This window comes from Hermetia illucens, chromosome 6 (genome assembly GCF_905115235.1).
Source record: "Hermetia illucens chromosome 6, iHerIll2.2.curated.20191125, whole genome shotgun sequence".
Taxonomy (NCBI): domain Eukaryota; kingdom Metazoa; phylum Arthropoda; class Insecta; order Diptera; family Stratiomyidae; genus Hermetia; species Hermetia illucens.
The window spans coordinates 99,313,359-99,340,463 of record NC_051854.1 but is presented as its reverse complement, the minus strand read 5'-3'; the positions used below and the strand labels follow the sequence as shown (position 1 = coordinate 99,340,463).

General features: G+C 41.8%; 3 protein-coding genes across 3 annotated transcripts; 1 reads left to right on the top strand and 2 right to left on the bottom strand.

Annotated features, from left to right (window-relative positions):
- On the top strand, window positions 1–11,460 carry LOC119660170 (dehydrogenase/reductase SDR family member 7). Its single transcript, XM_038068576.1, has 6 exons — window positions 1–524; window positions 593–742; window positions 10,503–10,858; window positions 10,917–11,030; window positions 11,083–11,252; window positions 11,309–11,460. The coding sequence occupies exons 1-6, from the start codon at window positions 401–403 to the stop codon at window positions 11,361–11,363; spliced, it is 969 nt and encodes a 322-aa protein (XP_037924504.1). The 5' UTR covers window positions 1–400; the 3' UTR covers window positions 11,364–11,460.
- A 6,128-nt stretch (window positions 11,461–17,588) lies between these two features.
- Window positions 17,589–18,241, bottom strand: LOC119659055 (protein phosphatase inhibitor 2-like). The gene has a single exon (XM_038066964.1). The coding sequence runs from the start codon at window positions 18,107–18,109 to the stop codon at window positions 17,708–17,710; it is 402 nt and encodes a 133-aa protein (XP_037922892.1). The 5' UTR covers window positions 18,110–18,241; the 3' UTR covers window positions 17,589–17,707.
- A 121-nt stretch (window positions 18,242–18,362) lies between these two features.
- On the bottom strand, window positions 18,363–19,329 carry LOC119659053 (28S ribosomal protein S2, mitochondrial). Its single transcript, XM_038066961.1, has 3 exons — window positions 19,291–19,329; window positions 19,137–19,238; window positions 18,363–19,073 (listed from the first exon to the last, which is right to left on the bottom strand). Exons 1-3 carry the CDS (start codon window positions 19,322–19,324, stop codon window positions 18,433–18,435), a joined length of 777 nt encoding a protein of 258 aa, XP_037922889.1. The 5' UTR covers window positions 19,325–19,329; the 3' UTR covers window positions 18,363–18,432.
- Window positions 19,330–27,105: the final 7,776 nt, after the last annotated feature.

The following is a 27,105-nucleotide window of genomic DNA, read 5'->3' as shown; positions in this document are numbered from 1 at the left end:
ATGTGGATTGAATTTTGATAACAAACAACTGTCAGCCGACAGTGTCACCGCCATATCCGTGATTGCCCCGCTATCAAAGGTACTCTTCGGGTATAGTTGGGTGCTGCAAAGCAGTCATTTGAAATGTTCGGCGTAGCATTAAGGTGACATTATCTCAAGTGCAAAGATTAGTAGAGTTGTTCGGGCCCAATTGAATATCTTTAAATTCAGCCTGACATTACGTGGGATTAGTGCAGCTTCCCAGAGACCACCGAGTGCACAGCTCGTCTATTCGTTTCTTTATTGTCTTTTCATTTCGCCTTTGCACCGAGACTATAACTAAGCAGATCTTGCGTAACTTCCCACGGTTACTACGGTTACTACCAATTCTTGAACTGCCGGTGCTTTAAACGCGTAGGTCATGGGGCTATTTGAGCTGGTCGGTGTGGCCGTAGTGCTATATTTCGTTGTCAGCCTGATCTTGTGGATAATATGTGATTGTAATATTCAACTGGCGTTCAAGGAAAAGTTTGGGCATCCTGTCTGTGAGTATTCTCTCTGATAGGCTTTACGGCTGCCGAGGTAACCTTAAATATTTTTTTTTCCATTTCAGCTGCTTTGAGGGGCAAAGTCGTTTGGGTCACAGGTGCGTCGAGTGGAATTGGAAAAGATCTGGCTTTAGCATTAGCTGAGCATGGAGTTCGACTTGTTCTATCAGCACGGCGCCAACCTGAACTAGAAGATGTTAAAAAGAAAGCATTAGGTAAGGTAATCCTCATTCCCTGCCATCTGCAGTAGTAATTGCATCAAATGTATAAAAGCACCCTAACAAAATGAGCGAGTTCATGGTGTCTAACTTTCTCTAATGTACATATTCAGCCTTTCACTTCCATTCCGCATTAGAAATAGATTTTCACACAATCTACAGAGTTAATATCATAACCAATTTATAATCAAAATTCTCGATATTTTGAATCGCGTTCTGTGCTATGTCTAATCTGCATATTAGTAAAGGGTTAGACTTAATCAGTTTTCGTTATTCGGCGATGTTAGTCGGTTTGCTTGTATTACGGCCTCCTATTATCTCATTACTTGCGGTTAGCAAGATCTTTCCTACTTCCTTGGTTAAACCTTTTTTACTTGGCCTGATCCATTCTTAGCAATAATATACTCGTAATAAGCACCATTATGAGTAAAAATGCTGGGCGTGAACAATTTAAAATATAGAGGAATCCTAATAGAACGACTTTCAAGGGAAGATGTTGATTATTTCTGCAGTCATTAGAGCTTTAGACGCAGTGGGAGCCCAACCACTCTCCTCGGTTTCGTCATCATCAACGTCACTATCTTGTCTTTTGGCGATCATTTTCTTCATATGTGGCAACGGCATCATCGATACACGCAAGGTCCTCGTTTGTTATGGGTAGCTGATTATCAATAGTCACTGTCCAAACGCTCAGCGGTATGTCATATTCTTCGTTAAACTCATCTACATTTGAGGTCATGTGATAGGCTACAGTGGCTAGAATAAATCCAGCCTGTTTATAACAGTTAAAAATTGTCATTTGCGTGAGTTTGGTTCAGGCGTTGTGAATCATCAAAATAGTATCATCAACAGTATCATCAAAATAGTATCGAGAACGGTAATTTTTGGGTATTCAGCGCTGGTTCCGATGCTAAGACACTCGATAATTTTAAGGACTTAATTTTTACGAAAGTTTGATTTTAAAGCTCTAATAATCCCTTGATCCATGGGTTGTAATACTGTAGTGGTGTTAGGAGGCAAAAGCACCAGAGTTATACTTTTAAGATCAGCAAAGTGGAGGTGAGAAAATACGCAAATCGTTGTTCCTACATGAGGATGGACGATTCCGTAGTCTACACAATGACGAAATCTATGAGCGATACCATGACCGTCCGGTTGTGGATAAAATCCGGCTCAATAGGTTACGGTGGGCGGGTCACTTAATCCGTATGGATGAGGATGATCCCACCCGGAAAGTCTATAAGGGCAATATCTATGGTAGAAAAAGAAGACGAGGCAGACCCTGCCTAAGATGGAACGATGGTGTGGGCCAGGACGCCAGACAGCTTTTAGGGATATGGAATTGGTGGACCTCGGCGCAAAACCGGGATGTCTGGAGTTCCTTATTAAGGCAGGCCTAGACCGGATACCGGTTGTTGCGCCGTTGATGATGATGATGAAAGTGGAGGTGTGTCGGACAGTTACCTACCAAAAGCAAGATTTCCTTTTTTCTTTTTCGTTACTTCGCGATCCCAAGCACGTACCCATTTGATGAAAACATCAGTGCTCATCCAGGCATTGTGATTACCCTCATAATCCACTGATAAAACCGTACATTTTTAAAACATCTAGGATATTGGGATTTCCCGATTAAGAGAAGCCTTTTTTAACTGTACCACTCATGTTGGCTGCCACCATCACAGTTACTCTTTCTTTTGATAACTTATCCTCCCGTGTAAGTTTCGCCTTTAAATTTCAACGTCTTGTTCAGGGTCATCCGCTTACATCACTCTGTTGAGCTGGTAAAGATTCTCCGACAATCTTACCGAAAACAATGTTGTGTCTTACTTTAAAACGATTTATCCAGCTCACTGAGCAATTGAAATTAGAGACATTCAACTCTTGAGCAACAAGTTTAGCAGCTTTTTCTTGAAGCAGCGGTCAATTTACGGGTTTTCCCCGAGGACCGATTTCCCTCCCGAGGGCTATATTTGATTCACCAGCTTCTAAACGATGTAATATTGCATTTTTTTCTCAATTGAGAAACTCTTTCGCTTCGTGGAACTCATTTTAGAGCGTGTAACAGATGATAAATGAAAAACACACTGGCTGTGACTTGCCCGCGCCAAACAATCTACGTGCGCTAGAGAATGCAAGCCGAAACACGGGCGGCGAGGTATTGTTTGTGCATAAGTATTGTAAACAAACGAACGCTGGGGGTTACTCTAACCGGATGATTATTAAAGAATTAGATGGCTAAAAGCAGTTGGCCGCTTAAACCGGATACGTTTCCATAGTACGTTTCTATGAAACCTAACTTGAGTTTGCATTAACGTCGCTAAAACCGGTTGGCCGTTGTAAACGAAATCGTAATAAATAGAATCGATATGTTTGTAGGAGTATTCGCTATTTTTTTTATGCATTCATCCGCGAGAGATCATTTTACTTTCGTCGATAGTTTTTTATCTTAATATGTACAGCCAAACTTTTATTGTTATTTCTTCTTTCGTCGTCGTGCATTTTCCCAATCTAAATATTTACTTTTTCTTTGGAATGGATTGACTGTTTATCATTGAATTTTGTGGATCAATATTAGGATCTGTGTCCGGATAGCTCAGTGGTTAGAGCACTGGGTTGTCATACGGAAGGCCGCAGTTCAAATCTCGCTGGTGGGAGTGGGATATGTATCGTGACTTGACGTCGGATACGAGTCGACTCAGCTGTGAATGAGTACCTGAGTCAAATCAGGGTAATAATTTCGGGCGAGCGCAATGCTGACCACATTGCCTCCAACAGTGTTCTGTAGTGTACCGTTACGGTCTTGAATGAAGTGCTCTAACACACTTCAAGGCCCTGATCCAATATGGATTGTTGCGCCAACGATTATTATTTCCGAGTTATCACAATCTCGGCAGATGCCGGATTTTACCTAATATTAGAACTAGGTGCCAAGCATTAGGCTCGGACGATCCTACCTACTTAAAAATTAAAGGGGCACTGGTGGTGGTGGCCGGTGGCAGGTCAGTGGGAGAATCCGTCGAGTACTCCCCGCAACATCGAGCACGTATGCAGAATGATGTACTTCTGCATGGTTTGAACCAAACTGTGCGAAAGTCCCAGGACATCAAGGGAAGCCGCGAGAGATTTAGGTGGCTGTAGCTGACAATATTATGGGAACTACAACCACTCGCTCGAGACGTCAAATTTCTTTGATTTCCCGAACCAATGGCTCATAGTTCACCTTCTTCTCCACGTATTTCCGTTCAATGTTGCTATTATGGGGGATAGCAACATAAATAATATACGCGGAGCGACCCGTCTTGTCAACTAACAGTACGTCAGGCTTATTGTGTGCGGTATGGCGATCAGTCAGAACTTGCCGGTCCCAATACATGCTGTAAGCAGAACTATCAAGTACTGCTTGCGGCTCATATCGGTAAACCGGACATGTTCCCGTGATCAGCCCATGCTTATATGCAAGGTTTTGATGGATAACCTTACATACAGCATTATGCCTGGTGATGTATTGCACCGGTGCCATAACAGTACAGCCAGAAATGAGATGGTCCAACGTCTCTAACGCCGAACCACACATTCTGCACTGGTCGTTCTCCACCCGTTCTTTCATGATGAGCTTTTTATAAGCTCGGGTGGCGACCACACCATCCTGAATGGCACACATAAACCCCTCCGTCTCAGCAAAGAGCTCTCCAGCACATAGCCATCTGTTTGACAGATGCAAATCGACAAATGGCTGCCAAAGACAATTCACGTGTTTACCGTGCATTGTCTTCGACTTCCATTCATCGATCCGCTCTTGGTCCGACTTCACCCCACTCAGAGGATTGAAGGATCGATCCTTCAAGTTAAGTGGAGTCAGTCCACAGTCTGCCTTACAGACAGCCGCATGCAAGGGACTCGCCTGCTCTTTGCTGTAAAAATAAGCGCGCAGCGAGTCGACTTGGCGATGATGTTGTGCCGCCACGTCAACCACGCCCCTACCTCCGATATCACGAGGCAGGTTCATCCGCTCCACGGCAGACTTTGGGTGATGCATTCGGAATTTGGACATAGTTGTCCGTATCCGCCGCTGGACGTTTTCCAGGTCGGTCTTCGTCCACGGCAATATTCCGAATGCATAAGCCAGTGAAGGGATAGCGAATACATTCAACGCGCTTATTTTATTCTTCCCCGAGAGATGCGATTTCAGCACCAGCTTTACACGTCCCAGGAATTCGGACAGCAGAGCTTCCTTCAGATCACCAACTCGAGCATGGGTTCCTTGCAGAATTCCTAGGTACTTGTAGAAGTCTGTCTCGGTCATAGCTTCGATGTGGAGGTCACCAATGCTATGTCCGGCATGCGGCTCGTGATGACCTTTGCGAATGGCTTGGATTCGACATTTGTCTAATCCAAACTCCATCCGAATATCACGGCTGAACATGTCTATTATTCTCAACAGACTTCTAAGATGGTTGTCAGTACCAGCATACAGCTTGATGTCATCTAGGTACATCAAGTGTGTCAGTTCGCACTTAGCACGTAGGCCATATTTTATTGCAAAACCATGCCCTCTAGCATCATTCAGTAGCCATGAAAGGGGGTTCAGTGCCATACAAAACCAAAGAGGACTCAACGAATCCCCCTGGAAGATGCCCCTCCGTATACGGATGGGCTCTGAGGAATTAGCACCCTCAGATGTACGGACTGATAAGGTGGTATGCCACCCTTCCATGACTGTCGCCAAAAACTTTATTAGTTTCGGATCAATGCGATACAGATGTAGGATATCGATTAGCCAGGTATGCGGAACGCTGTCGAAAGCCTTGGCATAATCGATATAGCAACTGAAGAGGTTTCTCTGGCCTCTAGTTGCTTGTCCTACAACTACCGAGTCGATAATGAGTTGCTCTTTGCAACCCCTTGACCCAACTCGGCAGCCCTTCTGCTCCTCGGACAGAATGTTGTTGGTCTCGAGGTGCGTATTGATCCTTCCACTAATAATGGACGTGATGAATTTGTAGAGGGTTGGTAAGCAAGTGATCGGTCTTGTGTCTGCGGGGTCCTGCACCGTGTCCTTCTTAGGGATAAGGTAGGTAATCCCCGCAGTGAGGAAAGGTGGAAATTCCTCCGGCCGACTCATGACCTCATTTATACTGCGTGCCAACCGACTGTGTACGCTGGTAAATTTCTTATACCAGAAATTCTGCACCCGATCCAGACCTGGGCCCCTCCCGTTCTTCTTTTATTATTATTATTAATATTAGTTTCTTATGCCATCCTCAGAAACTATTCCACTTGCATTTATTTAAAAGACAATTTATCTAACTCTAGAAAACACCAATAGGGTTTTTGAACCTTCCGAAATATATAGACAAACGATTGAAAGGAAGCTCATGTCCTGACTTCGTCATCTACTTAATGGTGAATCAGATCAATTGGAAAGGAACTTTCTTTCTGAGTTTCTGGTCCACGGGCCCCTCTGTTATGGGCTAGAACCCAAATTCAAAAAATATAGACGACTTGCGGTATCGTCCAGGGCAGAGGCAACTTATCAGACGCTGCCTCTGCCCTGGGAGCAATGTGATTGAAGTTACCGAATATAATTCATACCCATGACGTGCTATATAAGAGGGCAAATAACATCCAGTAACCACTTCGGTCCCGCTGCTCTCAGGGCAGAGGCAAGTCGTCTATGTGTATTCAAATGTACTGTCAAACAATCGAAGCTCCTTAATCCGTAAAAATAACCGGCTCCCTGGTAAAAAAAAACCATTGGCATTTGTTAGTCAGGACGTAAATATGCAAATATTGACAGAACTATACGTAAAGACAATGACGATGGTCAGCCTATATCCTAATGGTTTTGTTCTTCGTTCAATATAAATTACTTTCGAAATCTTAATGACAAGGTCTGCAATAATGCTATATTAGGTAAATTCATGGGGAATGGTGGAAATATTTCTGTTATTCCTATTACATACTTATGTGCCCGTCATTTAAGTCCCTAATTGCCCGCATTTCATAACATTATGTGCCAACTTTCTTTATTCACTTCTCAGAATTCCTTGATGTATTTTAGTATGTTCTTTTAGTTTAATATTGTCGCCAACCTTAACATGTCAGTTTGCTTCGAATTACCTATTCATCCTAATTATATATGGTAAAATTTAGCTCTCAGAAGGCACATAGGTTGATTTGGAGGATTTAGCGAGCCAAAGGTCAAATTTCAAAAGTGGTCGCCCTTAATCTGTTAACATATACGTGTAGGGGTAGTTGAAAATTGAGGTTCTTACAAAGTACACTTTTCGTTTTCAGCGCTCTCATTAAAACAAAGTGAAATGTTGAGTTGTCTACCTGATATTTAAGTAATGTTAAGGGTTGTTCAATACTATTCAAAAGTAGGTTTTTTTTTTTTTAAATTTTACTTTTCAGATTCAAAAGACATTTCCATATATTATCGCCTCCGATCGTGCAGTGTTTCTTGTTATATTCTATAGCTCACATATTAGGGTACATGATGGCGTAAAAATTGTGTTTCGTGTTCTCTCCCTCGATCACTCCAACCTCTACGCCTCTTCTAACTGTAGACTGCTCCGAATCTCTGGCCATTTCCCTCCTGACGCCTTCCTTGGTTGAGTTCCTCATTGGTAATCTTGACACCAGTGTAGGACCTGGCCCCGATGGGCTTCCTTACCTCTTCCATCTTAACTGTAGAAAATACTTTCAGCATCTCTGGAAAGAGGCCCTTATCATCCCTCTCCTCAAGAGCGGAGACCCTTCTCCTGCTATGAAATACCGCGCCATCTCTCTTCTCTCCTTTTATTCCAAAATTCTCGAAATATACGTCAACGACTGGTTGATCGCGCACTTCGATCACCTCATTGTCAAAGAGCAGCATGGTTTCGTGAAATATTCAACCTTCTTTTCTTTACCAACTTCGTTGCTAAATGCGGAGGTATATGCTATTTATTTTGATTTTTCCAAGTACAAAGTGTCTTTTCATTGTTACTCATCCCGTTTCTTCTCTCCTTAGTGGACATTCCCTTTCGCTACTGATCTCCTTCCAAGGCCTAGGTGTAATATTCGATGACAAACTTCGTTTCAAATCCCACTCCGTTGACATCATCATTAGAGCTTCCAAAATGTATAGTTTTATCCTACGTTCCTCCTCCGACATTACTTAAATTCAGCCCTCCCCAAACACTCTTCAACTCCCTTGTCAGAAACATCATTGAATATTGCTGTGTACTTTGGTTCCCCTTCTGCATACGTGACTGTCGCTCTCTTGAATTTGTACAACGCAAATTCATCCGGACCCTCTTTTTTAAAAAGAAACCTTCCACGGGTTGACTATCCGGCACGACTTCGCCCTCTAAGGATACGCTTCCCTGCAACAACGCCGCATCTTCCTAGATTTGTGTACCCTTTCCAAACTTTGTAATTGTCTGATGGACTGCTCTGCCAACTCTGCTATTATTTTCCATATCGCCTCTCATAATACACGTAGTGGGGACACTTTTGAAGTACCCTTCGTGGAGCTCGACATTTACTTTCAGTCCCTGATCCCGAGAATATGCCGGTCCTACAATGTCCTACTCTGATTCTGTCTTCTTCTTTAGCTTTCAGCGTAAGGTAAGCCATTTACTTGCTCCTCCCTCTGCTGACAATATGTTACAAGGAAAATTTTTTTCGAGAAAAATTTAATATAGCTGAAAGTAGCAAAAATGAGACCAGAGGGCCAAGTTGAAAGCAGTTATAAGGGGAGGGGGATAAAAACAATATAAGAGCTTAACGAATAGCACTTCAAAGTCAAAGTTTTGAAGGCTACAGGCTGCCTAACAAACCATAGTTATTCGGTCTTGTAGACGTGGCAATTTAAGGAAGAGCAGATGAACAGAAAAAATGGAGTAGGAAGCGACCTCTTGAAAATAAAGATTTTTTTATTCATGTGTTATCTATTGACTTTACTTGAGGGATCTATATACCAATATTCAAAGTGACATCTGTTGTCGTAAATAAAATTACAGAAATTCTAGCTCATAGGCTATTACTTACGTTTTCAATCACATATTTTTGTGTTGTTCTAGGCGTTGCTACTTAGTATATTTGGAAGGTTTTCTAATTTGGTCAATACTTTTTCCTTCAATCTCGTTGTTCCGGTTATTATGTGTATTCACTTTTACCCTCCAATCTTGTAAACACTTCTCCACTTGTTTAAAATGATCTTGGTAGGTGACGAGGAGCAATTTTGGGACAATTGAAAGTATTTTTCCATCCGCAGATGTTGATATGAATAAATATTTGCCGGACGGTAAGTGTGATGTATGGGGGAGGTAAAAAATAGGTCAAAAGACGGCACCGCAACATTTATGTTACAGTAATCTATACCATATTATCGAGTGATTTTCAAGAACATTGGAGGAATACCCAGGCATCTTTCGTTTAAGGTTTTCCCACAATACCCGACCCAATCGCTGCTACGCTATGCTGATCGGGATCATATATTTGCAGAGAAATTGATTAAAAGAAGAATCAATGGATCCTCGATAGATAATACCTTTACTTAAACTCTCGTCCCTAAACGTTCCCATACCACTTGTTTTATGGCTTGCCTCTTACCTTTCCAACCGATCCTGCCGCGTCTCTTTTGACGGCTGTACTTCCCGCTCCTTCTCCCCCTCTTCTGGCGTTCCACAGGGGTCTATTCTGGGTCCTTTGCTATTTTTATTTTTTATTAACGACTTTCCTCCCCTCCTTACTTGTCCCTGTTTGCTCTATGCAGACGACCTTAAGCTGTTTTCCGCTATATCGTGGCCTATGGACTGTGTTTCCCTTCAGAATAACCTGGACACTCTGGTTCGTTGGTGCTCGACTAATGGTTTAGCGCTAAACGTCAGAAAGTGTCACTCTATGTGCTACTCCCTAAAATCCTCACCCACTTCTTTCTCCTACTCGCTTAACGGACATTCCTTATCCTGCTTAAATTCCACTCAAGAACTCGGAGTCACTTTCGACAATAAGCTCCGTTTTGACACCCATTGCCTCGATGTCATCAATCGAGCAGCAAAATTGTCAGGCTTTATTCTTCGCTCCTCCTTTGATTTTGACTCCATCCAACCCTCCTTAGCTCTCTTCAATTCCCTTGTGAGGAATACCCTCGATTATTGCTCCGTGATCTGGTCACCCACTCATAACTGTGATTGTCTTGCCCTTGAAAATGTGCAACGTAAATTCACCCGTTCTCTCTTCTTTAAGAAAAGCTTTTGTCGTGTGGATTACCCCTCCCGCCTCCGCTTTCTAAACCTTCCCTTCCTACAACAGCGTAGATCCTATCTGGATCTATGCACATTCTTTAAACTTTCCTCGGGCCTGATCGACTGCTCCGCCGCTGACGAGATCACCTGCCGCCCTGCGTCTTATAACACACGTAACGCAGATATTTTCAACGTGCCCTTCGCGGAGCTCGAAGTCTATTTTCATTCCCCGATTCCCAGGCTTTGCCGAAATTATAATGCAAAACAGCTTGGTCCTTTTAACTTCCCTACTTTAAGTAGCTTTAAACGTAGGATAAGTTTTTTTGCTTTCTCCTCCTCCTGAGGACAATAATTAATTGGAATTCTCTCTGTTTGTTGTCCGTTAATTAAATAAATAAATTGGACGTGTGTGCTTGTCGACTGACCTATTCTTTAGAAGCTGTAGGAAATTCTTTGTTGAACCGGATGCTTCCCCTTTCCCTAAAGTGTATTCACATATTTCCTGCTATTCTATTTTCTAGAACGGTCAAATGGATTACTTGCGAAGGATGATATTCTGGTACTACCGATGGATATGTTAAATTTAGAAAAACACCAGCAGCTTTTCGATGAAGTCATTAAGCACTTCGGCAAACTGGACATTTTAGTGAATAACGCCGGACGCTCGCAACGCGCCATTTGGGAAGAAATTGATATTCAAGTTGATCGCGATCTTTTCGAACTAGATGTATTCTCAGTGATCCATTTATCGCGGATAGCAGTCCGTTATTTTAAGACAACCGGCGGCAAGGGCCACTTGGCAGTGACGTCGAGTGGTGCCGGTTTGGTGCCTATTCCCTTCTCACCGAGTTATTCAGGAGCGAAATTCGCATTGCATGTAAGACATTGATAAATTTGATTAAAATTCCAGTTTTTGTTGAAATGCTCCATTACAGGGGTACTTTGGAAGCCTTAAAGTTGAACATCCAGAATTAGATATTACCGTTTTCTGTCCAGGACCGATTGCGACTAGTTTCCTTGAAGAAGCATTCACCAACTCGCCAGATAAGGTAGAGATAATTTTGAATGGATTTATTTTTTCTCAAAACAACTTCTTCCTAGAAACATGGCATCCCTATTAGCGCAAATGATAAGCGTAGAATGACATCGGAAAGATGTGGGGAACTGTTTGCTATTGCTCTTGCGAACAAAGTACTGTTGACTTGGTGCGGTTTGTTTCCTGTAAACGTATTGATTTATTTATCATTATATTATCCGAGTATTGCCATTTTGTGAGTATGATAAGTATTGGTGAGTGCAATTGTAATTCTGTTATTTTTAATTGTAGAATACTCAAAGCTATGGGTTCAAAAGGTATGAAGAAAATTCGAGAGGGACGTTAGGCAGACATACGTTGAAAAATTAATTGTTTTCAAATATTTGCATAAGTTTTGTACTAACATTGAAAATATTACTCAATATAAAAAATATTGTGCCAGACCTGAGTGTGTTGTGTTAAAAGCTTCCAATTGATAGGTTACGATAGACGTTCAGATCTTCCATGATGAGATAGATCCTAGATGTCGGCATTTCAATATCAGTAAGGTCGGTTCAATGTCACTTAGAAGAATTGTCGACGTCCTTCAAAGAAATCATTTCTTACCCCTGCGATGGCGAAAAGTGGCTCAATTGATACAACTAATATTTAAATTGGACTGTTGATCATTAGAAAAAGGTAAGTAGGCTTATTTTTGATAAAAACAGCCACTTAGCTTCCATATAGTCTCAGTTTTTTAAAATTCGAATCAAAAATATTTTCTAAGTTTGCTTCTCTAACTGGGGATTAATGAAAACCACAAAATTTTCAGGAAAAATATAACGAATAAGACACAATTGATAGAAGCTCTTACTGTGATTAAGCATAGAAGCGATGAAAAAAGAACTGCATGAAATGTGTTGAAAGTATGTGTGTGTATGGTGGGGGAGAAGCTACAGCTTCTGAGCACTCAGGCCGTGTTGGCCCATTGTACTCGCCACCCCCGTCTAACGGGATATTCCGGATTCGTTAATGTATCGCAGAATTTCCGTTAGCGGATGTGATGCTACCCGTCGCAATTGGAGAACATCGGCACCAAAGATCTGATGCCTGATGCGTCCATAGGCGGGGCATTCACATAGGAAATGCTCCGTGGATTCCGCTTCCTCATTACAGGAGCGACACGTATCATCTTCGGTAATTCCTATTCTGAACATATGCCCAGCTAGTGAATTATGGCCTGTCAGAATGCCCACAATACACCTGCAAGTCCTCCTGCTTTTCGATAGGATAAACTTTGCGGTACGTATGTTGGGTTCTGGCAGAAAAAGTTTGGTGTGTCGAGCAGCATTTAGGCTCTGCCACCTGTCATTATGGGAAACTTGTTCCCAGTTTTTGAAAACAGATTTAGCCAATGCTACTGATACCCCAATTGCTGGCTCCGGTCCCGGCATAGGGGAGATTGACCCCTCTTTCGCTAAAGCGTCCGAGATTTCATTTCCCTTTATGCCACAGTGACCAGGTACCCAGAGTAGTTCCACCGTATTGAATTTAGACATAGAGTTCAAACAGTTTCTGCATTCCTGAACGATTTTCGAGGTGATCAAAGGACTGCTCAATGCTCTCAATGCAGCTTGACTGTCACTGCAGATTGCGATGCGCCTGCCCTTCAACCGCTCGTCAATCACCCAGTTTGCCACCCCTAGGATCGCATAAACTTCGGCTTGAAAAACCTTTGCATACTGTCCCAAAGGAAAAGCCCACTTCTCGTTTTTATTCGAGAGGTAGACTCCGGCTCCAGAACCCTCTTCTGTTTTTGAGCCATCGGTGTAGAAGACTTCCGTATATCCCTCCACGCATTCCTCTGGGTCTTCCCAGTCCTCTACGCTTCAGGGTAACTACATATCTTCTACCAAACAGTTGTATGGGGACACGAGAATTGGAAGGCATTGTAAGAACTGGATTCAGTCCTCCCAGTAACTCTTCCAATGCTCTGTGCCCCCCACATCCGTTGTTTTCCCATAGATCTAATCGAATTAGCCTATGAGCTGCTCTCATTGCAGTGCTTTGAATAAATATATCCAGGGGCTGCAAATTGAGTAGTGCATTCAGACCTGCGCCGGATGTCGTGCTCATGGCACCAGTGATACCCAGACAAACAGTTCTTTGCAGTGCGTCTAGTTTACGGTGAAAACCTTTTTGTCTCACCTTAACCCACCACACTACGGATGCATATATACGTGTTGAAAGTATACTAAGAAGACTACGGGTTATGATTCTAGCAAGAGACCGCGTGACTAAATATTAAAGTTTTATTCAATGTTTAACATTTCGGGACTCTTCTTTCTTCTTTTTCTTCAGCCTTTGTTCCGTTCACAAGCGGGGTCGGCTCTTCGTGATCGGCTATGCCATTTGGCTCTATCGAATGCCTGATCTGGGTGCAATCTCGAGGCTTTCAAATCCCCATCCAGCGTATCAAGCCACCGTTGCTTAGGTCTGCCTTTTGGTCGTTTACCATCGACTTCGATGTTCAGACCAATCTTTGCAAGTGAATTCTCGTTTGCACGAATTGCGTGACCATACCATCGAAGACGCCTCTCTCGCAACTTTTCCACGATCGGTGCAACCCCATAACGATCGCGGATATCCTCATTTCGGATGTGATCTAAACGTGTGACGCCACTAGTCCAACGTAGCATCTTCGTCTCCATTACCGCGAGACGCCGTTCATTGTCTTTTATACTCGGCCAACACTCAGAACCATAGAGAGCGACTGGACGGACGACATTGCGGTAAATTTTAGATTTGAGACGTTCGTTGATACGTCGATCACAAACATTTCGGGACTATTCTAAGCATATTTTAAATCTACTCAAAACTGTCTGATAACATGAATAATTTGTAAAAATTGGAAACATATTTGTTACCTTTTCTTGCATATAAGCTGAAATGATGTATGGCTCTAATAATTTGGCCACCTTCTGCAAGTAAATAACTTAGGGAAATATTTGTTGAGGATGCTGGGAATCCTGAGTCCGCACCAAGTTAATGACGGACCGGACCACATGGGAAGCTCCTAGCTTCCTCTCACCTCTTTTTTGAGTTAAACCCAAGTTTTCAAAAAAGAACGAGAAAGCTGACTGATGATTTCGTCCAGGACAGAGGCAACTCGTCAGAGGCTGCCTCACCTCTGCCCTGGGAGCAGCGTGATCGAAAGTAACGACAGATGGAAGTCGCTCCACTTAAAGGATTCCCAACATCCTCAATAAAAATTTACTTCGGCCTGGTTTAGGTCTGGAGTTATGACGGAGTTCACTTGAATATAATTCGTATCCATTACGTGTTTGCGATTTCCATCTATCGTTACTTTCGGACGAAGTGGCTAAGTGCGCAATCATGTAAGAATGGGGTTTTTCCCTGGTTTGGTTGTTGCGCTTAATTGCTTTGAGTCCAAAGGCATTTTGTAAAGACAATGTTGACCACTTCTTTTAAAATTTAGAGTGAGTGTTTGCTGAATCCCCATATGGACCAAGTTCGATATGGAATATGGATGAGACAGGGTTCTCAACGTACCAAATCGAATTAGAAAAATAGTTCCGGTGAAAGGTGAAAAGCGGATTGGTCATTTCGGGTGAACGAGGCGTCATGATTACATTGGCATTTGCAATCAATTCAGCGGGAAATATGATTCCACCTTTTTATTTTTATTTATTCCCGGGAAAGATGATGCCAGCATATCTTGAGCATGTGACGAAAGAAACAGTGGGGTACGCAAACGGAAGCGGATGGATGCAACAAGTTGAATTTGTAAAATTTATGGAGCACTTCATAAAATACATGCACTCATCGAAGAGTACACCGACACTTCTTTTATTGGACCACCATGCATCCCATCTCTCAATGGACGCGATTGATTTGGCTGTTGAAAATGATGTGTGACAATTCTCACCTTCCCACCGCGTTGTAGCCATCGGCTACAGCCGATTGATGTTGGGGTGGATGAGGTAAAATGCAGGTCGCACTCTCGACATCATGCTCGTTCCTCAACCTGTGAAAGTGGCAACATCAGAGAACATCACAAATGCCTTCAAAGTCACTGATATCAGCCCATTCAACCCTGGACTGTTTAAAGACTCGGATTATTGTTTTGAATTTGGAGGTAGTTTGTCCCGTAGTTTTTGCGCTACGCTTTCATCATATTAAACATTTGTCTTCATAAAAAAGCGCCCCCGGGACAAAAATCAAATCGGAGCCGCAAAGCGAAAACCACTTCCATTATAACGTCTCCACAATATCAAACCGCTTTTCGACAACAACAAGAGAAAGGAAATACTGCAAAAGTTCGGAAAGGACTTGATGAAAACAGGCGCCAGCAAGCAAATGTAAATTACCGCCAAAAACACAGTCACACACAGTCAGGGCAGTCACAAAAGCGAAGGAAGAAATGCCAACCATCAAATGGGGACACTAACGAGTTTTGCCTCGTCTGCGGTAAATAAATGTCACCTAAAATTACAGCCAAGAACTCAAGACCATCGTCAGTCAACAATTAGTCCACGGCACTTGCGTTGAGAAAACTAAAACATTCTTCCTTTGCCCAGATTGTGATTCCGCTATTGAAAGCGATTAATAAAGTTTTCATTATTTTCCCAACTATTCTAAATCAAATTAAAATCAAATGCTTCTGGCTGGACTTAAAATTCAATAAATTTACATAAATTACGAAAATTTTGTGATTTCTAATGAGAATTTGCATTATTTCGGTGCTTCGTCGTGATGCAGTAACTTACAAGCCAAATTTTGAAACCATTTTGAAACATTGCAGTTAATGAGCTATAGTTTTTTCCTCGTGACTACAACCGACTTGGTACCTTCTGCAAAATTGTAGCAGAGTCTTGCCTCTTTTCACTTAATTCTATTTGCTTTTTTATTTTCCTTTGAGTAATCGGCCTTAGAAGAAAAGTGCGGTAACTTACAAACCTTTGCCCTACTGCGCCAGTCTAATGGTTATTGTACACCTATTACTAGTTTGTCGATGAAACCTATAACTGACAGGAATTTTAGGATGTTCCCTATTTCCGGGCGTTTCAGCCAAGCATCTGATATTAAGTATTCCCTCAGTTCCTCGATCTACTTTGCACAATTCGATTGATACATCTGGCCCTAAATAAGTAAATGAAAACTAACGATCATCACGCAGAATGTACAGGGTGCGGCAGCATAACTTCCTTTTTTCAAAACTCAATAAAAACTATTGTATGCATCGGAAAATATTTATTTATTTTTTAAGGTCTAAAGTTTTTATTTACATTGTTTTGAAGATCAAATCTGTTTGGTGACGTCCCCCATTCTCCATACATTGCGTAAGCCGATTTCTGGCGTTTGTCATGACTCTTGTTAGCATAGCAGGTGTTATGTTGACAATTTCTCCTTGGATGTTGGTCTTCAAATCTTGTAGGGTTCTTGGACGGTTCACATAAACACGGGATTTCTAAAAACCCCATAGAAAAAAATCACAAGGGGACAGATCGGGAGAGCGTGCCGGCCATTCCAAATCGCCTCTAATTGAGATAAGGCGTTCTGGAAAGTGTTCCCTCAAAACAGCCATCGATGCTCTTGAAGTGTGTGCTGTTGCACCGTCTTGTTGGAACCAAGTGTCCCCCAAATCCAAATTTTCTAGCCGTGGAAAGAAAAAATTCTGTAGCATGTTTACATACCGGTCCGAATTCACTGTCACTGTAACCTCATTTTCCTCAAAAAACCAGGGACCAATAATTCCAGCTGAGGAAATTGCACACCACACTGTGACTTTGGGTGAATGCAAAGGCTTTTGATGCAATTCTCGAGGGTTGGTGTCATCCCAGTAGCGCATGTTTTGTTTGTTAACCGACCCACACAAATGAAAATGGGCTTCATCGCTAAAAAAACAATAGCACCTTCGGGAACGACATCAAGAATAAGCTCACACGCGTTCATCCGAGAATTGAAGTCACGTTCTGAAAGTTCCTGTACTACCGCCATCTTATAGGGATGAAAATGAAGATCATCACGAAGAATTCTTCTCACAGAACGATCGGATAGTCCAAGGGCAGATGCGTGTTTGCGCGCAGAACGCCGTGGCGATCGCAACATTGACGCTCTCACTGCTTCAATGTTCTCAAGTGATCTAGCGGGCCGAGGGACTCCAGTTCTTCCTTTTGTCGCACTTGCAGTTTGTCTGAATGTAGTGACTCATGTAACAATTGATTTGCTGTCTGGGACGGGAGCCAACGGGGCTAAATTAAAGCGATTCCGAAATGCACGCTGTGTTGCAATAACCGAACATCCGCTTGAAAAGTAAACCTCAACGGCAAAGGCACGCTCCTCACTATTCCAACACATGATGGCGACTGAACCATGTCGGGACAAAACTTTACAGTATCCCCTCTTGAACGAGACCACTAGCGCTCCGCTATGACATCAACTAACTGAGTGGCGCGCATTTTAAAATAGGAAGTTATGCTGCCGCACCCTTTATCAAAACGGTTAACTGTCGATGCCATTGGCGTATAAATTCAACTTCAACATATTTCATTGTATCAAAATCCTGGAATAAACCATAGACAAACATGTATTTCAAAATAGATTTGCAACGATCACAGGGTTTGTATCAGTCTTGCCCCTTATAAATAAAGTATTAAATTAGAGTAAAAACCGCTTCATAACATCCGCTCAAAAGTCGTCTTTGAGCTTCTTTTTCATCTCTTTGGCCAGCTTGAATTCATTCTGATACGAAAGTCGCCGACGCCTCTCGAACTCCTCGCGTCGTTTCCTTTCCTCCGGCGTCTCTTCTTTTTCGTCGCTAGACGACGACGAGTATTCTGTCTTTCGGAGAGTTTCGAGTCGTCGTCGCAACTCCTCCGAACTAACCGGATATGAATTGGTTCCGGGGTGTGGTGTTTTGGGCTCATCGATCTTCATAAATCCATAGGTCTTGTCGGCGGGATGATATGTACGCTTGACGTTTTGCTCGTCGAAGTGCGTCGACTTGACACTATCCCTGTTTCTACGCTTATTACTCTTGGGGTTCGGGTTCTTTAAGATACCTCGCTTGTTCGATGATGGATTGTCCATCTTAAGCCCTTTCTGGGTTGTCTCTGAATTTAAGTGTTACTCGCTCGTAGATAAATTCCATGGACAAAGAATTTTGAGGTTTCAATTGAAGATTTAAGGCTCAACTGTGTAGAGCCATTTGTCATTCTGATGTTTTGTTTTCGAAATGCCGGCGTGACATATAAGACTCAATCCAGATAGGCCTTGTTGAAAACTTACCCAAAAGTCATTGCAAAGGAGGAGCTTCGTGCGGAATAGAAACAAAAAAAAACCGTTTCATCATAAAATCTAATATTTATTGTATCGCCACCAGCCAACCCTTAACAATACACGAACATTAAAGCCTACTCTAGTTTCAACTCTTTCCGTTTCTGTTTGCCTCTCAGTATCGCTTCCTTAAACAGGTTGCAATACAATTCCACCGCGGCAGGTGAATCATCGTTCCCAGGCACTGGGTAAGTTATCAGATTCGGGTTGCAATTGGAGTCAACTATTCCCACTGTCGGAATGGCCATTTTTGCAGCATCTCGAACAGCCACATGTTGGGTAAGAACATTGTTCAGTGTATTCAGGAAAATGCATAAATCCGGCAATCGGGTCACCGCTCCAAACTGAATATTTGCATTAGTGAAAATTCCACCGCGCCAGAATCGCGTGTGCGCGTACTCGCCGGCCTCTATCGCTTTCTTTTCCACTAAATGGGCATTAAGTGCGTTTCGGTTGAGGAACAGAATTATTCCGCCCCGAAAGGCAATATGAGCTGTAAAGTTTAGCGCATCACGAAGGTGTTGGGCCGTTTTGTTCAAGTCGAAAATGATATGACCTAAGCGGGAGCCGTAAATGAAGGGGAGCATCCGATCGTCCAATGAGCCTTCCTTGTGTCCATAGTGGACGCGAGCATTGAACAGATCCGTCACCGTGAAGAGGTTATGGACTTCGAAATAGTCAGGGTGCTTTAAGGATTCTGCATATATCGCGTCTTTATCTGAAATTAAATTGAATATATTATAATAAGTGCATCTAAACAATCGAAATACCACATTCCTACCAATGACATTCTCAGTTTCACCTGATGCGGTCTGTAATTGTGGCTGAGATTGACTTAGCACAGATGATGACTGGTAGGCTCTGAATGGTACCACATTCTGCACTAAAGAATAATAAACGTTACACAAAGTCCATTAACAATTGAAATATCTTACATTTGCGAAGACCCCTCAGGAGCATATTTGACATCTGACGGCACTCAATTTCAATATGCCATTCCGCTGAATTGCTGAATTAGTATGTAACCTCTGCATAACATACGAACAGCGCCATCTTTCCGTGAAACCGAAGCTGTTGAAGATAATATACTTCATCTCAATAAAAATGGAGACCAATATTTTATTTATAATTTTCTTAAACAGAAGTAAATATTTCAACATTCTGAAGACGGAATAGATTTGTCACGGGTCGTAAAACTGAAAGGTTATAAGATTGTTTCTATGTGACTACGATGAGCATGAGTTTTTATCGAGAACAATATTACTTTAGATTTATTTCTAAATATTTAAATGATAAACCCAATCAAACAACACCTGTTAATGAAGTTGCCCGTCCGTAAAAACCGTTAATAGAGTTTATGATGCGAAAATTAAAGAGAACGAAAACATTAATAATAAGTCTGGTTCGAACCATGCAGAAGTACACCATTCTGCATACGTGCTCGATGTTGCGGGGAGTACTCGACGGATTCTCCCACTGTCCTACCACCGGCCACCACCACCAGTGCCCCTTTAGTTTTTAAGTAGGTAGGATCGTCCGAGCCTAAATGCTTGGCACTTAGTGCTAGTATTAGGTAAAATCCGGCATCTGCCGAGATTGTGATAACTCGGAAATAATAATAATCGTTGGCGCAACAATCCATGTTGGATCAGGGCCTTGAAGTTCAAGTTCAAGACCTTAACGGTACACTAGGAGGCAATGTGGTCAGCATTGCGCTCGCCCGAGATTATTACCCTGATTTGACTCAGGTACCCATGCACAGCGGAGTCGACTGGTGTCCGACGTCAAATCACGATACAAATTCCACTGCCACCAGTGAGATTTGAACCGCGGCCTTCCGTACGACAGCCTTTTTTACGAAAACATTGTAGGTCATAAATTAGAAATTTAAGCTGGAACTGGTTTAAAATTATCCCTTAGACTGGATTGCTGTGAACCATGAGGACAGAACTATTCCTTATTAACGGAGAAGTAGCTGATGGTTCTTCGGGCACTTATTTTATTTTGAAATTCCGTGGCTCGTCACTTCGCTCTTAGTTTTAACTTGCAAGGACTTATTAAGAGATTCGATTTTTGTCTGCTATCTGTAGTCTAGCTTAAAATTGATAGACATAGGCTAGCTTCCTCCAAACTACAATTTTTAGTTTTCAATGTAAATATATATTTCGGGAACAACTTACCCTTTTCATCAGTACAAAGCTACGAAGTAGCTTAGGTAAGTTCCTCCCGAAATATATTATATTGAAAACTAAAAATTGTAGTTTGAAGGAAGGTACCCCTTGTCTATCAAGGACTTATTACTTATAACAATTGAGAGGAAAATGATAAAATTCACATTATATCATAAAAACAACAGTGAATCACTACAAAAATGTATATCATCCAAGTGAAGATTTTACTTGGAGCTTTACCGTGTAGTGGAGCGATAAATTTCCTATTTTGATTTCCTGAATTAAGTCGATGTTTGTTTGACGAGAATCCCATAATGGACCTTCACACCAAATCTACGAGGGTGGTTGCAAAAGTAATGCATATAATCGGGGTACACAATGTGATCGAAACGTTTTGTTTCTTATACTAAATTGTCTCCCTGAGTCTCCTGTACCCGCTAGTGTTTTTCGTTCGGCACTCGATTACGGTCTATGTGAAGTTAGTTCGTTTGCGTGAGTGAAAAAAATATCATCGGGCCGAGTAACGAAACTCGATCAACGGTCGTTTATAAAAATTAAAATTTCCAAAGGCCGCACATCAACGAAAATGTATAATGTGTTGTGAGACGCGTGTGGCGAGACCACTTTGGATCGCTCCACCCTTTCTGGAGAATGGGCAAAAAATTTAAAGGCAGTCAAGAATCGGTGGAGTTCAAAACACCTCCATCCTGGCGACAATTATCGACGTTTAACATTAGAAGAGATCGCACAGGAAGCTAATCTATTGAAAACGTTTGTGCAATGTATTATGAAAGAAATGTTATAAAAAAAGTATGCGCTCGCTGGGTTCGTCACTGCTTGAATGACCAACAATCTGCACGAAGAGGCGAAATGATTCCCCTGTTTGGAAAACACTGCCACATGCTGCTTATTTTCCCGATACGAGTCCTCCGGACTTGTTCCAGGAGCTCGAGGAACCGATGAGGAGAGTCCGTTTCAATGATTTGATCCTGCTTAACGACGCGTCCGACAACTAAATTCTAATAAGCTGTTGAGCGGTATTCAACGGCTTCCCGAACGCTGGTGCCGTGTTATCGAAAGTCAGGGAGATTATACAGAGTGTGCTGTGGGCGGTTTTACGTTGAATATAATTCGCACCACCCAGTGCAGGGCAGGGCAGGGCAGGCCCTAATACGAAACAGTAGCCGTCTTCGTTTCTCTTTTAATTTTATGTAGTTTTCGAAAATGGTATCAAATCTGGGATTAAATAATCGAAGGAGTTGAGAAATTGTGATTTTTTTAGTAAGGCCCAGCTTAGAAAGGCTATTGACGGAAAACGCTATAACTCTGTACCGGTAAAAGAAAGAGTGCCGACTCCATGGTCCAATTTTCTTCAAACAAGTGGTGCTATCTACCATTAAAATGTGTACCACCATAAATGGGACATTCTGTATAGAACGTTTGTAAATAAATTTTGGTGTTCATATAAAATAAAAAAGCTTAAACCATATTGTGCATTACTTTTGGGACCACCCTCGTAAATATTGATCATCGTTTTTCTCTATGTGATGACAAAATATTATTATTATTATTCTGTTAAGGGAAAGTCGTACCGCGTCCTTGAAGAACTATTGTGCCCCTTTTACTGGTTATAGTGTACCTGTTGATCACAGTATCTCAAGCAGGCCTGTAACCGTTAGGAACTTTAGTATGTTCCCCACTTCCAGAAGTTTCAGCTTGCATCTGGTATTAAGTGTTCTCCCAGATGTATCGACCTACTTTGCACAAGTGCCGGACACTGTCCCAGGACGTGCATAGAGGTTTCGTCCTCCTCCTCACAGAACCTGCAGGCAGTGTCCGTAGATATCCCTAGCTTCCCTAGGTGATAGTTCAGCCGACAATGACCAGTGAGAATTCCCACTATGATTCGGAGGTTCTTTTTGGTGAGGCTTAAGCAATCCTTTGTGCGCATGGGTTCGTATCCCCCAATAAGCACCCTGGACTGCTCCATCCCTGGTAGGCCCGCCCAATACAGTTCCCTCAACCGTTTCTCTTCGTTTCTTAGATTCATAGCCATGAAACCGTTTCCGATTCCACAGAAGGGTTCTGGCCCGTATAAAGGCATCCCTGCCCCCTTCTTGGCTAGTTCATCCGCTGCCTCATTGCCTTCCAACCCAACATGGCCTGGAACCCAAAGTATCCCGACCTTGTTGGACGAGCCGAATGTATTCAGTCTCTCAAGGCATTCCCATACCAGTTTAGAGTTCACCTGGTTGGACCTAAGTGCCTTGATCGCTGCTTGGCTATCGGTGAGAATAGCTATGTTCTGCCCCCTGTAGTTCCTTTGCATGACAAAATATTACTTATATATCTAATTCGTTACAATTGCCAAGTAAACGAATTTATCAAAGTTATCTATTGAAGAAAGCGTATATAAAGCGTATATAATGTATATTTATACAATTGCTTTTCATTATTTGAAGGGGATTTCTAACCAATTTGATGTAGTGAATTCTTTGGCAGGAGCCAAGAAATTGAACTGAACATTAAAGGAAAAATAATATGACGAAGGAAAACCCTTAAAGTTCTCTATGGTTCTGAGTGTTGGCCGACCATAAAAGACAATGAACGGCGTCTTGCGGTAATGGAGACGAAGATGCTACGTTGGACTAGTGGCGTCACACGTTTAGATCACATCCGAAATGAGGATATCCGCGATCGTTATGGGGTTGCACCGATCGTGGAAAAGTTGCGAGAGAGGCGTCTTCGATGGTATGGTTACGCAATTCGTGCAAACGAGAATTCACTTGCCAAGATTGGTCTGAACATTGAAGTCGATGGTAAACGACCAAAAGACAGACCTAAGCAACGGTGGCTTGATACGCTGGATGGGGATTTTAAAGCATCGAGATTGCACCCAGATCAGGCATTCGATAGAGCCAAATGGCGAAGCCGATCACGACGAGCCGACCCCGCTTGTGAACGGGACAAAGGCTGAAGAAAAAGAAGAAGTGTTATGGGGTAGATGTGCGGTGCGTAACTTTATTCGGGACCCACAAGACTCTGGATCGGACAGATAAAACTCCACATCGACCCCAATTCACAACTGCACTGATTAGGAAACATTAATTGTATCTTTGTTCACGAATTTTTGGTATTACTTTGTTATTAATGACTGTAAATAAGTCGATAAAATTCGAAAACAGGAAACCTTGTATTTCCGAGTGTTCCTGCCATTTTTTAATAGTCAAAAACGTGGGATGGCCGAGTTCGTTGAGCGTTAGCTTCTCGAACTCATTGACTCGGATTCGAATCCCGGTTGGTCATGAATATTGTTGTCCTGCTCCTGAAGACTTATTACTTATAAGTGTGATGATAATGAAACTGAAGTTTCATTGAAAATCTATTAGGAAAAATGTAATGTAATACAAAAAGGAAAGAGGTTCTGTGCATGCCCCACACTTCTTAAAGGAGTAAATAGGAAACATATTATTGGGCGCAATTTTGAGCACGCCTTTTTAAGTTGGCTAAGTGGTACTTGTATGGACCCTGTTGGTTGGTGTGTAGATTTCAAATTATTTCGTCTTCCAACTCAGTTCTTTACATCTTCAACTGACTGTGCTATTGAAACTGATCCTTGAATCATTGTATTTGCAGGAAAACCCAACTTCCAAACAAAGGAAACTATACATATTGTTAAAGAAACAACTGGCGCTAAAAATAAATATTATCCCGATCTGGCAGTGAACATTTGTTACTCGAAATATAAAATTGCTAAGTCTTATAATCGTTGGTGTGTTTCATTTGTACGTATTCACAGCGATATCATTCATTCAGCAATTACGACATTATAGTATATTTGCGGTTTCGAAAGTGCCGATCAATGTTGTCCCTGTGCTAGCTGCACATTTCAAATGGAGAATGGAATCTCCGAAAAACTTCCTAATTCCACTAACATTCGTCAAAACAATGTGATTGTGGGTTTTGTATGAAAGAGTCATCCTGCACATAATTCAAGGATATCCATTTCCATAGCAATCGTCCAGCTTCTACCTGAACGCTAGATGCGGTAGATTATTGGCTAACATTCTCTAAAAGGTGCATTTAAATGAGACGATTATAGGAAATTGAATACACCGTTTGACTGGTGCTATTGCTGGAAGAAAGTCTTTTTACCGACCTACTACGAATAGAACCATACTCAACTGCTAAATCCTTCATTATCATCGCTAATTATTTTGCAGTCATTATAATGGTATACGCTGGTTTTCTGGCGGCTCGGAAGGCTATGGAATTGCCCATCTTCCTGCAAAGGGCATCCATCGGAGGATTCTCTGAGGAATACTTGGGGATTGATAATATCATTGTCTTGTAAGTACCAGCTTTGACCCTATAGCCAAATACTTCGAGCAAAACGATTCTTGTAAGTTGTAATAGACTCTGTTGGCTACCAACAACCGTGAAATATGTTCAAGTGCATACAGACTCTAAAATAACTTCGTGTTGAGTTTGCCATGTAGGAAGCAATTTGGAGCCATTAAGCTTGCAGCATGGCAACGCTCGTTCACATACCTTGTGCAGAACTGAAGAGGCTATGCGAAACCTGAACCACATTCCACAACCTCTTGATGTTCTGTCCCAGGATTTTTACTTTTTTTTATCTACTTGACAGTGATCTCAATGATAATTGTTACACTTTGAATCAAGAGGCGAAGGCCACTATCAAGCCCTGGATTTGAGTTAATGCCGGAAAATTGTTCAATGATGTAGTGAAAACCGTGAATATGTATATGTAAAAAATAAATATATGATTTTGAAATTTAAGGGTTGTACTTTAATGTACTTTTGCTCTATTTTGCAATTTGTTTTTGTTCGCGCTCTTCAAGCATGTGTGTATTATTTTTCAAGCTACCCTGTATCTATGATTTCATATTCCTGTTATGTTGCAGACAACTTATTTTATGCTCTAGGGCCGTAATATCCGAAATGGAAACTACATTATGTAAAGTATGGTGCAAAAATGAGTCAATGTCGCACGAAAATCAGAAATTGATGAAGCAAAAATTTTAATTTGATCAACTACAATCGATTTGTATTAAAACAAGTCGGGAAACCGGAAGCTTGACGCTTCAGGTATAAAAGGTTTTGTGTTTCCCTATGTGAGGAGCATAACGTAGTTCTCCATTGGCTTATAGCATTGACCCGAGATATTGAAATCGTTCAGTTCTGGGCAGGTTACTGCCATTGCCAGAATTGAGCGATTTAAGTATCTCGAAGAGCAGGTTACTTTCATTGCCAGAACTCAGCGATTTAAATATCTCGAGTCAACGCTATCAGCCAATGGAGAACTGCGTAATGAAATTGTTTCACGCATTAATGCAACCTGGATGAAGTGGCATTCCCCAACTGGTGTTCTTTGTGATCGACGTATCAGCGCACGTCCCAAATCTAAAATTAAAATAAAAAGTGTTGGCCGACTATAAAGGACAATGAACGGCGTTTTGCGGTAATGGGGACGAAGATGTTGCATTGCACTGGTGGCGTGACACGTTTTGATTACGTCTGAAATGAGAATATCCGCGATCGATATGGGTTTGCGCCGATCGTGGGAAAACTGCAAGAGAGGCGTTTTCGATGGTGTGGTCACGTAATTCACGCTAACGAGAATTCAACAACCAGTATTGATCAGAACATCGAAAGCAATGGTAAGCAACCAAAAAACCGACCAAAACAACGGTGGCTTGATACGCTGGATGGGGATTTAAAGATCTCGCGATTACATCCTGATAAGGCATTTGATAAAATAAAATGACGAAACCGATCATCACGAGTCGACCCCGCTTGTGAACTGAAGGCTGAAGAAAAAGAAAAAGATGCGAGGAGCGACGAGTGCACGACAGCTCCGTGTAACATAGCTAAAAATTCCATTGCCCTCTATTTTCTAGAAAGCGATTTAAATAAATCATTTGATGGAAAGCCCTGTGTTGATAATGGTCAACCTCATACGCTTCACGCTCTGAGTTTAATATTATTAGCGAATGAAAACAATTTAACCAACATCAAATATAAAAAAGGGCTAGGGAGAATTAGATTCTTCTTGAATGGAATTTTAATATTTCACTGGAATTTCAATTATTCTCGTTAATTATGACGTCAGCATCTTATTTGTATGGCTTAGGATGCTGTTAATTAGCACGAAATTGATAAGTTTGAACTGCTATAACTTTCCCACTAATAGTTGGATTTTCATGAAACCTGGCATGTGTATGCACGAGGCTGTCCTCTATGTTGGTGCACAGTGTTAGTACACTTAGGATGAACTTAAGGGGAGTTTTTTAGTCTATTTCTAAAAGTTGATAATATACTATTAGTAAATTTTTTGAGCAGATACCGGAATGGGACATCTCTCGAAGATTAGATTTCACATAAGTGTTTTACACAAAATCTTAAAAAGTGCTGCAGATAAGTAGATTCTTCATAAATGCGACTTTAATATTTCACGCGAATGTCAATTATTCCGGGTAATTATGACGTCAGCATCTGATTTGCATGGCTTTGGAAGCAGTAAACTCGTGCGAAATTGCTAAGTTTGAACTGCTA